The sequence below is a fragment of the Acyrthosiphon pisum genome, chromosome A2, assembly GCF_005508785.2.
Source record: "Acyrthosiphon pisum isolate AL4f chromosome A2, pea_aphid_22Mar2018_4r6ur, whole genome shotgun sequence".
NCBI classification, from domain to species: domain Eukaryota; kingdom Metazoa; phylum Arthropoda; class Insecta; order Hemiptera; family Aphididae; genus Acyrthosiphon; species Acyrthosiphon pisum.
The window spans coordinates 78837100-78851650 of NC_042495.1; the positions used below are offsets into that span (position 1 = coordinate 78837100).

At 30.3% G+C, this 14551-nt stretch overlaps 1 protein-coding gene across 1 annotated transcript in view; it reads left to right on the plus strand.

The window, feature by feature from the left end:
* The window catches only part of LOC100159222 (choline O-acetyltransferase), a 122527-nt gene that overhangs the window by 53197 nt on the left and 54779 nt on the right, over positions 1–14551 (plus strand). The window contains exon 2 of the mRNA XM_016808320.2: positions 7487–7742. Within this exon, the coding sequence (XP_016663809.1) occupies positions 7487–7742 (256 nt within the window). The remainder of the gene's footprint in view (positions 1–7486; positions 7743–14551) is intronic.

The following is a 14551-nucleotide window of genomic DNA, read 5'->3' on the forward strand; positions in this document are numbered from 1 at the left end:
CGTAAATATTTAATTCTGTTGCCAAAAATTCTAAGAAATACATAAGCACAGTTTATTTTTATAGTCATTTTAAGTTCAAATTTGGACGAAATTACATATTAAAAAACCTGGAATAAATATTTTATTTATTTTGTTGGGATTGTAATGATTGTATAATATTATTTGTGGGTACTTGAAACTTCTAAAGTATACTATTATATATCTATGATAGTACCACGGTTTGTTGTTGATGTATAACGCGTTACCTGATGGATATTGTGATATGATTAATTTGGAATTTATTATTAATACCTATTATAGGTCAATTTTTTTTTAATACTATAGATAAGTATACCTACCTATAATAGGTATGTCTAATACCTAGACTGACAAACCGTCTCCGCTCAGAATCGTTTTTCTTACCTATATAGTGATATTATATCATTGCATTCAAATTTAATACTATCCATTATACAGTGACCCACTTGTAACCTACTGTACAGCAGAGTGACATCCACTTACCCACCTTTTTTTTTTATTATTATTTGTATTAGTTATATATTTATTGAAGAGCCGTTCCCACTTTTAGTATGAAAATATGGACGAAATTCTGTCATTCTCAAAAATCAATACATTAGAATATACATATCAGTTAAAAATAAATAAAACACAATAAATTATTGTAATATAATAAATTATTATTACTATTAAATTATAATATTATTATTTATAATGTTTAAGACATTCTTAATATAGTTAGTAGCAATAATTTGTTGTTCATATTACATCATAGGTGATGATAGGTCTCTATTTTTTCCGATTTAAATTTCGGATATTGGTATTTTCAATTTTGTTTACTGGTATTGATTTTTTTCGATTTCGTTTTCAGTTTTGATATCGATTTCGGTTTTTAACGGTTTTAATTGGTATTCAAAATCAGTAACTAATATCGATTTCAAGCCCTAGACTCTAATTTTGCCCTATTTTCTTGTTTAGCTTTCTGCGTACCTACTCCCATAATCTTTTGATGGGCAAGGAAATCTTACACATGTCAAGGCGTCGTATCCAAAGTTGTTATAAAATAACATATATGGGGTCCCACTGGAACTTACTAATTTTAAGTGAAAGAATAATGATATTCACATGATTCCCACGATATAAAATTGGATAAACTGTTCTGAACTCGATTAAATTCATGCTATCAGCCATGGTTTTAAGAAACATATATCAATAGTTTTCAGTTGCTTTTCCTTACATTTAATGCTTTCATCGACTATCGAGAAATTCATCGGAAACTCTAATACTTATAGTATCCATCATATAACTAAGTTTTATTTCTCATATATTTTAAATATAATAAGTTTACTCTGTATAAGAGTAATTGATCTAGCACGTCTTATAATGAAAATATAAAAATAAAAACAAATAAAATAAACAAAAATTATTTCTAAAATTTGACTCCCAAATATATTTAATATTCAACAAATTCGTGATTTAGAGTGACTCATCGAAAAAAGTCAAAATATATTTAAATTGTCATAAATGTAAATTTGTCAAACGTATATTCCACTTTGAATATTATTAGAGCCGCACCTTTTGTCACATTCAATCTCAAAACAAAAAGTAAATCAGGTATAACCATTTGCGATTTTTTTTCAACTCTATTAAATGTATGTAATAACAATTGAAATATATATTATTATTCATTGGACAATCTATATTATGTAATATTCTGCAACATGGACGATGGAACCATAAACTAATTATTTGTATTGCTTATAGGTATACATATGTATACAATAATTTGTATATTTTTTTATTTCAAATGAAACGCATTCATTTTAATTTTTTTTAAATCGATAAAAATTAAATTATCATTTTAAAGTGAAAAATTAACTATAGCGTTGCGAATTAATAGTTAATACTATAGGTGAGTACATACAAAAGTTAAATTATCATTTTTAAAAGTGTTACATAATATATTTATTCATGGCGTACAAATATTTTTAAAATACTACAGTTTAGCTTGAATTTATTCCTATTATATTATGAACTCTGTATTTAAAAATGTAATTATCAGAAGCAGTGTTATATTTTTTTTATGAGACCAATACAGCAATCCGGATATGGAAGTCCATAGTAAAAATTTGATTTTTAATTTGATTTTATAGTCATTACTTATTTATAGAATATTGTCTTATTAACAGTTTGGAATTTTATTGATAACGCATAAATGTTATGATTTATTACTTTTTATAAAGGAATGTGACTGATGATCGAAGACGGTCATTTTCAGATTAATAATAATTAATAATTACCACATTTAAAATTAATCATAAAATAGTTAGGTATTTTTAAATGAATACTTATTTTTTATATAACACTTCATACAACTACGAAAAATAAATAAAGAAAAATTTGAACATCAAACGCTTATAAAAATGTAATTTGACCGTCTTGTAGACATTTTTTTTTTCTGATAAAGGTGTACAAACGTATGAGGAATCTTGTATTACATTTTGAAATCTTGGATTTAAAAAGAAAAATTTTTATGAATTTCTAACAAAATAATTCCACATTTTCGTGATTTATAAGTGGTTTGTCAACATTTGAACTTTAAATGCTTATAAAAAAAATTGTGACTGGATTTTTAATATTTTTCATTGTAACATATTGTTAAGAAAGAACAGTAATAAAAGAACCTTGTATTCAATTTTCAAGCATTTTTAACCAAAAAAATAAAATTGTATTGACATTCATAGAAAAATAAACTAAAACAATTAGAAACTGAAAATGTCCGTAAATAAATCAAAATATTTTGAACATTTTATTGTGTGTAGAAAATGCTAATATAAATAATCAGTGAAAATTCAATGTATCTACGGTAATTTGTTTTAGAGTTATACAAAAACCAAAATCGATTTTGTCGAAAATCGATTTAGTGTGAAAATTCCAGGTTTTCCTTAATATTATTTTTGTTTTTCTCGTCGCTTTTAAACACTAACGGAAATATGGGTCTCCATATATTTTGACCTCCTCAAAGCATCAACTAGATTTACTTTCCCATCGAACAAGATACTGAAGTTGAAAATCGAACCATTATTTCGACTACTTATCGCTCCTCTCATAATCTAATACATATTTCTAAGAGAACAATCCTACATAAAATATTTCTTTCTTGAAATATAATATGTATTTTATACTACAATATAAAACTTCAATCCAGCTGGAATCCTTTCACCAGTTTTATAAATTTTCATGACAATGGTATACTCGTGCAGCAACATATGAGTATTATTCATAGTTAAAGAAAATAATATTTTTTTAAATTAAATAAACGTTGCAAATTCTTTATGAAACAACACAAAAAAATCAGTATCTTTTATATTTCTTATAACCTATTCATTTTTAGATGATATGATAATTATTTTTTAAGTTAAGTACAAAATTATTAGTTTTAAAATTAATAAATGTATCATAAATTGCTGATATCTTTGAGATAGTTTAAAATTTCAAAAAATTGCACTACGGACCTCAAATAAATAATTTAGAGAGATTTTTAATATTCTTGGGTAATTTTAAGAAAGTCAAAAAAATATGTTGAGGGCATTAAAACAGTTACTAAAATCAAATTTATTTGTATTTTAAAACAATACAGTTAAAACATTTGGTTTGAGTTGTCATTGTCCACTAATTTCTGCACTTAACTCGGCTATTATCCCTGGAAATTCTCCGAGAAGACTTAAAAGGCGCTGATGTCATGACTTGGCTCAGTAATAAAAAATTAAATAAAATTTTAAAATAATAACAAATATAATATGTATAATGTACTAATATATAATATAGTCTAATCATATAATCGTTAATATGGTAATATGCTGCTGCGTGACTTCTCACATCATGTCTCCACGCCTATATATAATATATTTTTTCCTCACACATATGCTTATGGTACCTAAATAAAGGTTGTATATATAGTCTAATAAATGTTTAAAAAAAAATTGTCATTGTAGATTTGTTTTAGTTTCAATATAATAATCATATTGATTTATGAATTTATGAATAATGAGTACCTACATGAATATACAAAATATAAACTTTAATTATATAGGTACCTAGATAAAACTTGAAAAAGTTATTTTATAAACGTTCGATATTAATCATCTGAAATGCTAAATGGTAACGTGTCTACGTATGTTTAAAATAATCCTAAGATTAAACAATATTCATACAAAGCTTAAATAAACTTGCATCATAAATTCATAAATAGCTAATAGATCTTAACAATTGTCAATAGGTCTAAATAAACAATGAAAATATATTTACTAGTGTGTTTGTTAAGACTTCGGAGGATTAAGTTAACGTTCAAATATACTATAGTATAATATGTGTATCTTACAAGCCAAATTTAGATCTAATAAACAACAGTCAGCTTATTTATCGTCTGTATAATTATACTTGAAAGTTATTTATGTCAGTAACAAAATGAGCACCTAAATAAATTACTTATGAGTAATGTGTGTAAAATGTAAATTATTCAAATCTATTGGATTACTATAATATTGGTTTGAGAATGGGAAAACATGTATAATTGATGAATTGATTTAAACGTATTAATGTAGGTACCTACTACCTAGTCCATATAATGGAAACTGTTGTCAACTTAACACAATATGCTTACCGATTGAATGAAGAAAAATATTCTATTCACTTTACCACAGATAATGAATCATAGTAATATTTACATAAAGAGATATATGAAAAGGTAAAAAAAATTAATTATTGCACGGCAAAAATGGTTTTCTACTGATTTCTCCTTACAACTTTTGAAGCCCATATTTTTCTTTAAACTTAATAATTTATATAATGTAATGTAATTGCAGTAAAAGTATAATGTAGGTAGGTAGGTATGTAGTGTTATGCCATTATGGCAGTATACAAATTACTATTGTGTAGGTACTATAGGTATAGATCTCAAATATATATATATAATTATATGTATAATTGTGCTATAATGAAGAGCACTTTGTATAAAAATATTTTTTCTTATTTCATTACAGATTTTAGATTACAATCAAAACAAGGAATGTATATTTATTTTTGTTGTGAACACTATATCAGATAGAAAATTGAGCTAAAAGAGTGCTTAAAAAGTTTTATGTAGCAATGTCGTAGTTATAAGATCAGATATTGAGTAGGGATAGTACTTTGAAAAGAAACATTTTTAAATTACCTATCTCAATAGTTTCTTTAAGTGTTAAGAAAAACCACCGATAGCAATCAAAGAAGAAATGTTAGCAATCTCGGCATCAACTGAACTTAAAATCGATTTTGAATACGATGGATTATCATTCTTTTCAAATTTGCTTTCATAGGAAACTGCTACCCTAGCTGCAATGTGGTGAGTGAAGTAAGACTGATACAGTGATACCAAATACCTATTAACTATATTTTTTTCTGTCTATAGAGTTACTTTTTTTGGATGAAAATTATAAGTTAAAACAATATAAGTCTTGCAAAATGTATAATGCATGTTTTATTATTTATTATAATATGGTGTCTTATACGATAACACTATTCTTATATTTCTTTGACATAAATTAATAAATGTACAACTTTTACATACGACCATTGATAATAATATAATATTTATAATCGATGCTAAGAGTAATGTATTGTTATTAGTATACATATATTGCCGAAGTACCTTCACTGGATGGTTTCTTCCCTCGAGACACTCAAGTCACTACACTTAATTTAACAAAAACATACATTATGCTTATTGTACTTTTTTTTAGTATAGATTGTATAAGTTCTAGATTAAAAATAAAAAAAATAAATATATAATTTAGTTTGATTTCAGTGATGATGATAATTTAACATGAAAAATACATGTGGCTTAAAATAAACTTTATGTCAACTTAATGTTATTTCAAGTTATATTTAAATGAAACGAGAAGAATATTTTAATGTTTGAAGTACGTGCAGTTGTCGTTCATAGAGAATTATTTTTTACTGGCACAGGGTATAGTTCAGCAAACTATCGTAAATATAGTTTATGTAACACGCATAAAGGAGAAAAATCGATCGCAAAGTTATTTCCAAGTCACAAATTACGTAATTTTCAGTTATAATTTAATTTATTATAAAACAAATACTATATGAACGTGCAATATCAGAATTTCAAATATACTGTACTATACAGCGAACGAGTCAATATATTTTTGCATTACCAGTGTAATACGGAACAGCAGTATACACCACCATGGCCCCATTATGTATAATATAATAAAACATAATACAATACTATATACATATTATATAGTTACTCTGCGGTCTTGTACTTCGGACACACTGCGCAGTGCCGTGCACATATCGTATACAGTACTATTCTTATATTATAGTTATATTATACATCTTATATTCTTTTACAATGGCGCGGACGCGTATATCGTCGTTACCCCGTACCGAGAACAATATTATAGTTTATGTATGTAATAGCTATTATACTCGTTCCGCAATACAACGCCAGACTCTAGAATCGTAACAACAACAATAAAGTCGTCTGTTTTACGAGTATACTTTACAACTACGCTACAGTATCATGTTATATACGGTGTTTCTGTTCTCATACCGAGTTTTCATTTCCACTCGTTCGTCAAATTTTTTTCTGTTTACACACGCGTGTGTTCCGCGGTTGCTGTGATAACCTCGCGGGCTATATATAGCTACCTACCTATTATATTATATTACTCGTATAAGCGCGTACCCACAATACACCCTGCACCACAGAGTAGTGTAGCGATAGTCAGTCACCGGTCTTAATTTGCATATACGTCGTTGGTGGGGTGTGGAGGGGTGGACCTGCGAAGAACCGCCGGGCCGCATTGACCCAGATACCCACTAGCTGCGAAGAAATGCGCGCGCGCGAACGCTGGCACCGGGACGTCGGGACACGGGTGTCGGGGGCGACCCGCGTGAATCGAGGCGGCGCCCGGGCGGGGCGCCGGCACCCCGGACACGCCTACGAGCGGATTCGGCGCCGGCGGCGTTCGAAGGGACCTGCCGGTCGCACTGAGCGTCCGTCACGCGCCCGAGCTCGATCACCGGCCACAGTCGCGCCGCGTTTTTCCGTATGTCCATCAACGTAGCGTAACACGACGCCAGCACCACCATCGTCATCACCACCACCACCACAAAAACAAAAATATACGTTATTCTCCCCCCCCCGCCATTCCAGGAGTCAAAAGCGCCCCCTCACCCTCTCCTACAACTGCACACGCATCACCACGACCGCGACCACTACTCGCACCCTCAACCGCCACTGCACAGGAAACTCGATCGCGATCTTCGCTTCGAGATCCTAAGTGCATCGCGCCATAGCTGCCCGGCTGACCTTCCTGCATCACGAGGACTGCACTTCGGGCACAGCGGCCACGGTCATCATCATCGTTCCGCGTCGTCGCCGTCCGTGGTCATCGTTGTGATGTGCACCGGCAGTTGGTGATCACGCGCGTGCGGTTACACGGGGAGTCGCGGCGTGGTCGGTACGCATAGTCGACGCTCGGTCAAGGTGGATACGGACGCGACGCTCGCGACGGCCGACCAAGTCGGACCGGCTGCGGCGGAAGACGGCGGCACAACCGGCAGCAAACTGCACGCTGCAATCGTAGCGTCCGTCGCGGCGTCGCCGCAGAAGTTGGCCACTACCATCAGGGGCTTCTGGAACTCGTCCGCGGGTCCGGCTGCTAACTCGGTTCTGGGTGAGCATTGCTATTATAATATTACACTGCAAAGTCGTTATAATAAATTGTCACCGTTACTATTATTGTATTTCAATATGAGCAAGTGAGCGACCGTATCCCAGATAAGTCTATTTATAAGCAGTAAGTGTGTATACTTACGTAGGTATGATCGTACGATGAGAGTGGGTTGAAGTAAAACGTAATTCAAGACGAGTTCTTAGGAGTGAAATTCGAATGGCATAAAACGTATAGTGAGCAATGATGCGTTTTGATTAATTTAACTAATAATTATTATAATTAGGGCACATAATAGTCAACAGTTTTGTATCAAAACGGGTTCAATCCCGGGTTTCGAGTTGTAAGAACCGGGGTAACCCGCAAAAAATGTGGCCCGGTTTTGAACACGAAACCCGAAATATTTTATCCCCTTTTGACTCCTTGGTTTTGACGACCTCGGCAGAGCATATAGAGATATAATTTCAGGTTTATACCATAGAAGTCTACGAACACAATATTTTGTCGGCTACGATTTATTTGTCACAGTTGAATATTATTATTTGCCTGTACTGCGTGAGACATCTCTGCGACGACCATGCCAATTATCTGTATATAATATAATACGTAGTACTTGCTGCATGTTTGATCTACAATTATGTATTAGGCGATTAGTATGATGTTATACCTACAAGAGGATCAGTGAAGACCAAATGGTTAACTGTTATACAATTATATTATAAGGATTATTGTTTTTGGATTGCGTCTTTGCTGTACTCGAATGAAATGAGTTATTATGGAATATTATAAGTTGTTGAAATTTGACTATATATACGATGGTAATATTTGCCATTCGCGTCAAACAATTATGAGCCGTGTTAAACGACAAAATGTTTAAGTGATGCACGTACATTAACAAACAATGATTATAGATCGAGGTAGGTAACAAAAGTTTCATTAAAATTTGATTTTATGACATAAAAACCTATATAACATAGGTAATATTATATAGTAGGTATAAGGTTTACGTCTTTCATTTTCCTACACATTTGTATTACATTACATTATTACAAAATATTATTATAATTATTATAATATTATCAGTTATGGCTATAATGTATTGTTGCATGCCAATATCAACAATCGTTTGAATAGATACGAGTATACGACTTCAGTTGAAGTTTAAATGAATATTTACAAATAATAATTAAATATTATGTGTATTTAACTACTCTTGAAAATATTCCAAGTGTTTCACCAAATTTAGTGCTGAGTGACATTAAGGTGCATACAGTAAATCTGTAAATTAAGGTCTGTCTTGGTTTTAGTCCCTATTTGTGAAGTCCAGTCAAGGAGATAATGATGTACATTGCTGCCTTTAACTATAATAATTTTTATACCAATTTATAATTCTTAGAATAAGTTTATCTCCTACATATAGTGTTATCACATAGTTTGAATTTACATTCCGTATAACTGAATAACGATTTTTGCATGAAATAAATAATAATGTATGATTTACATGTAATATTTAACATATTAATAACATTCTATAAGAAAGTGTTATACTCCGTTTGGATTATATTTTACTTGTTTGCATATATAATAATATTATGTTGACTGTTTTGTGAAATACAGAGTACGTTACAGTATTATATTCCATCATTATAATATTTTAACATAGGTAATCAATTTATTGAATTTATAAGGAGTAAGATATAGGCAATTAATTGCTCACCTATATATTAACAAAACAAAATATGTATTATCTCAGTTATTTGATATTTCTCCATTTATAACAGTAGATGGATTTTTCTGTTATATTTAGTAATAATCATAATATTATATTATATTAATTATGATAAGTACTTTATACTTGTGAGTTGTTATCGAATATATTTTCAAAAAATATTATATGTCCTAAAAATACTTTATTATATGAATTTCTAGTTAACTACCTCAATAGTAACTACGTAATACTAAGTATTCTGTATACTTTATTCTGAAATACTTTTTAATTGTAAAACAATGTAAAAAAAATCTGTTGTCAGCAAAAAGAAAATACTTATTTAAAACTATTCAAATTTGTCAACCTTAGATATTTATCAAAGATATCGGATTTGATTACTTACCAAATTTGTTAACAGAAGATGTGTTTTATTTAACAAGTGCTGCAGCATTTTTGAGATCAATCATTGTATAGTGTCGACAAGATATTATCATTTTTTTAAAGAAAAAATAAACACTTAAGAAATCATCGAAAGAATATAATTGAAACCCATTATTATAAATGCTGTAAAATACAAATATTAACACTCTTTATATCTATACTAGGAACAATAAATAATTTATATTTCATTAAGTATTAAAACAATATTTTACAAAAATCACAATTTCTCGACGTTTTAAAAATCAAGAAAAATTAAATAAAAAATAAGGAATTGTTCCTTGGAGACTAGTGAATTTATATTGTAATATTTGTTTAGATGAAATCTATTATATTTTCGATTATAATTAATTCAATTTTTTAAGATAGATTTATTCTATGCATGTAAAATCATGTAATAAAAGATTTTAAACTTAAAACTTTTATTTAATATTATTTTTAAACGTCAACGACATAATCTAAAACAGTACTATCTAGTACCTATACCGATTATGATAATCAATTATATTTATGTACAAGTTTAATAAGTAATAACTCATAGAAATTGGGTAACCGAAACTATTATATCTTTTAAAACTATAATATAAGTATAATAGCCATAATTGAAATATTTGATAATATCAGTTGTCAAATGAAAACAATATCATAATGATATATTGTAAATGATATATTTTCTACTATATTACATCCCAATAGTTGTACAACAATTGTAATCGTTTTAACCATGGCCTTCAAAAATAAATTTGAGCAAATCATATTTATGCATAATGATAATTACGTAAAATATTTTCTTCAATCAAGAGAAAACAATACGCATAATATTATTATGTTTATCGGTTTTTCAAAATCATTACAACTCGAAATCGAATTTGAATAGTTTTTAAGTTATAATCCTCACACAAGGTGTGCTTTTTTAACTGGCTTTTAAAAGCTCAAATTTTATGGACAAATCTTTTACGTGTAAATCCCGTAAGAATATAAAGATATTCAGACTCATCAATACATATATATACCGTCGTCGGTCTGTGTACGCAGTCAGTTAGATGGGTTTTTGTTGTGTGGGGGAGAATATAGAAAAAAAAGTAACCTAATTTCTGATCCCACCGTGACGGGCATACGTATATTATTATATATATAGGGGGATGGTAGAAAACACAACCGAGACCGCGTTTGCATTCGGCTTTCGAAACAAAAGGCCTATAGCAGTTGTGGCGGCTTTTTCTCGCTGGTATTTTACCACTGCCGCCTGCGGCCATCAGCCCTCGGCAAACTCAATTACTTCCTGTGAGCGCCCACTGCCGCTCGCCGCCCCAGTTGTGCGTCGTGTACATGCAGGTCAACCCCTCTAACGATAATTTTCTTTCTTTAGTTTTGTTTTTTTTTTTTTTTGTTTAGATTTTGAGGAAATCGCAATAATAAGAGCCCTCGGGAACCGCGCGCTGTTACTTTACGTCGGTTCTTTGTTCCCGGAGTCCGGAGCTCGGTGCTCGTCTCAATGTGTCGGTTTTATACCGTCGTTTTCGCTTAGATGTATATTATAATACCTAATTACTGTCGTACAATACGGTAGGTACCTGTAAAGGCGGTGGCGGTGGCCCCAGTTCAATCGGTCGCCCTCCCGTCAACCACTATTGACCCTCCCTCGTTCTATCCCCCGCCCAGTGCCCATCGTATAGACCGCGCGTGACGACTTGCGGGAGCTTACGATATTCAAATATAGACACGGATGAAAAGTTCTTCCAGCGGTGCGCGAGTTTCCGTCCACTAGAAAACAAAACCACGACGACAGCTACGTGCCAATAATAGCAAATGGTTATTTGTTTATTAAATTATACACGCCGGAGGTATTACAAAGATATTTTGTATTGCAATGAAGCAGCGGCTGACTTACGTGGTTGTCTTCGTTAGGCAAGAATAGCTCGTAAAACTCCGTTGTCATATACGACACGCACGTGTAGGGGTACATACACACACACACACACACACACACACGCGTATAATTTATAACCACTGGGAAGGGAATAACGAGGCGGAAAGACCGAGGAAAAGTGTAAGTGCGCACGGTCACGACATCATTCGAGAAATTGGACATGCGACGACGATATAATATATTTTATGCACAAGGCCTATAATATAACGAACAGGCGACCCTCTCATTTCGGATATTATAACAATGACGAGCCGTGGCGGGGTTGATTAGGTGCACCTACTACAGTAATAATATAGTTATGACTTGTAACAGAGACCACCTCGATCCGGGAACTGTACAAACTAGAATGGCGATCCCGTCGACGAAGCAATCCACTTGTAAAAATTTTTCGAATCTATAAACACCTAAAGCTGATATTTTGTTATGGTAATGACTATTTAGTATTTATGTATAATATACACATCGAAAACATTACGTTTAAGCCATCCAAATTATGTGCACGTCAACGAACGCACACAGGACAGGACTCCTATATATTATCTACATACATAACGTATTTATTATTTAGGTATGAGTGTATGATACCTCATAATGATTTTAGTTAAACATATTTTATTATAAAATCATAATGATCGTTCGAATACTTTTAAACGGAATTTTTCATCATGCAGAAAATATCGTATATGTCTACATAGGTGGAATCTGAGGTAAATTCTTGGGTGGGGGGGGGGGTGGTCTGTGGTAAACATCTATAAGGTAAAAAGACACTATTGTCCAATCGATTAAGTATCTGAGGGGTAGTTGCCTCCTATTGCCACTCTCCCCCCCCCAGATTATACATATGTATCTTATTATCTATGCCTAATAATAATTATGTCAAGTAATTTTATTTTTTTGACACAAAAGTATTTAGCAGAGAAATTAAAATAGTAAATAGGTAGGTACAACGCACATATCACAACCCGAATATTTTACTCGATTTTATTTTTATTTTATTATTATCATTATAACTTTTATACTTACTAGTATAAAAAAAATAATTAAATAATATTATAAAATTTATTGATTGTAAGATTTTGTCATTGTAAGATTATAAATATACTTATATTTATCAAGGAAATTAAATCATTACTAGGATATTTAATTTTTCAAAAAATCTAGTATTAGTATTTCAAAATTTTATTTAATTTGCACATTTGTATCATCTGACGTGAGTTTTAAATATTATTTTCTTTTTTGTGCTGCTGAATTGTAAGTGATGTTGTTTGTTATAGATATTAGGTTTAAACATCTTGTTATCGTGAATTATTTATTCTAGGTTTTTGATTTTTCTAAGACAATTAAAAAAAAATAGTTGAAAAATACAGTTTTAACTTAACGTCAACTTTTCGAGTAATCGACAATCGTATAGAATATTTGTTGAACAGTATAATTGAAACAAGCTACTAACTATACTACAAATTAACATATTCAGTATTCAGGCCATTTAATTAATATTGTTATTTCTACAATTATGTATGAATTCTATAAATATATACAAGTAACTATACATTATATTATGTAGCTGATATAATAATTAAATATTAACGATTTTTATCCTAGTTATATACGGTTCTATTTATTATGTTTTAAGATACGTAATTTAATCCATTTACTTTGTTTTCATTAAATTAAAAAAAATAATGCTATTTCAGACATACATGAAGTAATATAGAACCTCAATATAGAAATTCATCAATTCTTTATATAATTTAATTATTAATTTATGTTCTTTAAAACGCTTTTCATGCAAACATTAGATATTTGTAATTCAAAGCCAATGTTCAATTAACTAGTTTTAACTATCTAATGAAATGTTCAATTATTCAATCAAAAATTCTATTAATCTTAAATATTTATAAAATACTAAATAGTACAATTAATTATAATAGTATATTTTATGCATGCAATTATAATAATTATTTATTGAATCTGAACCAATTTCTGATAAGTAAATGGAAGCTTTTATTCGGATAGGTAATAATACGATTTTAACAAATTACTGTAAATACCTATCGTAGGTATTATTTAAAAATAATACATTTAGAATAATATCTCCGTTAATTTAAAAAAAAAAAAAAATCATAATTTTTACTTACCTATTTAATTATTAGAACGATAACAGTAGTCATGCAAATTTACTAAAAAAATATTTCATTAATTATATCAATATTCTGAATATGAAATAAATCTATATGAAAAAAAATAAAAATTGACAATCGTTTTTTATACAAAAAGAAAGAAATCCTGTCTTTTTTATGTTTAAAGCGAAGTGGTTGATTTAATTTCAGCAGAACACCGGATTTTTGAAACGTGATCAAATTGACTTAGGTGCGCACGGTTAAAAATATATTTTCCGCCACGTTAAGAATGAGCCACCCCTTTCAGAGTTCGCATAAACAAATTTTCCAAGTCAACACATTGCAATAGAAAATTCTCATTATTTTTTTTTAATTCTCTGAGCTTTTAAATTATTTCTTAGGTAAATACAATTATTATTTTTATTTTTATTTCAATTTATAAACTTAAGTACCTATATAGGTACATATTTTAGTTGTACAATTCGCCTATGAATTTTCAAAGTTTGAAAAAATGTAATTAACGTTTATTAAGGGGATTGGTGACGGTGATTTCCTGTCTTTGTCTAACACACGCGCAACATAAGAATTTAGACGTATTTTTTGTCACACGTACCAA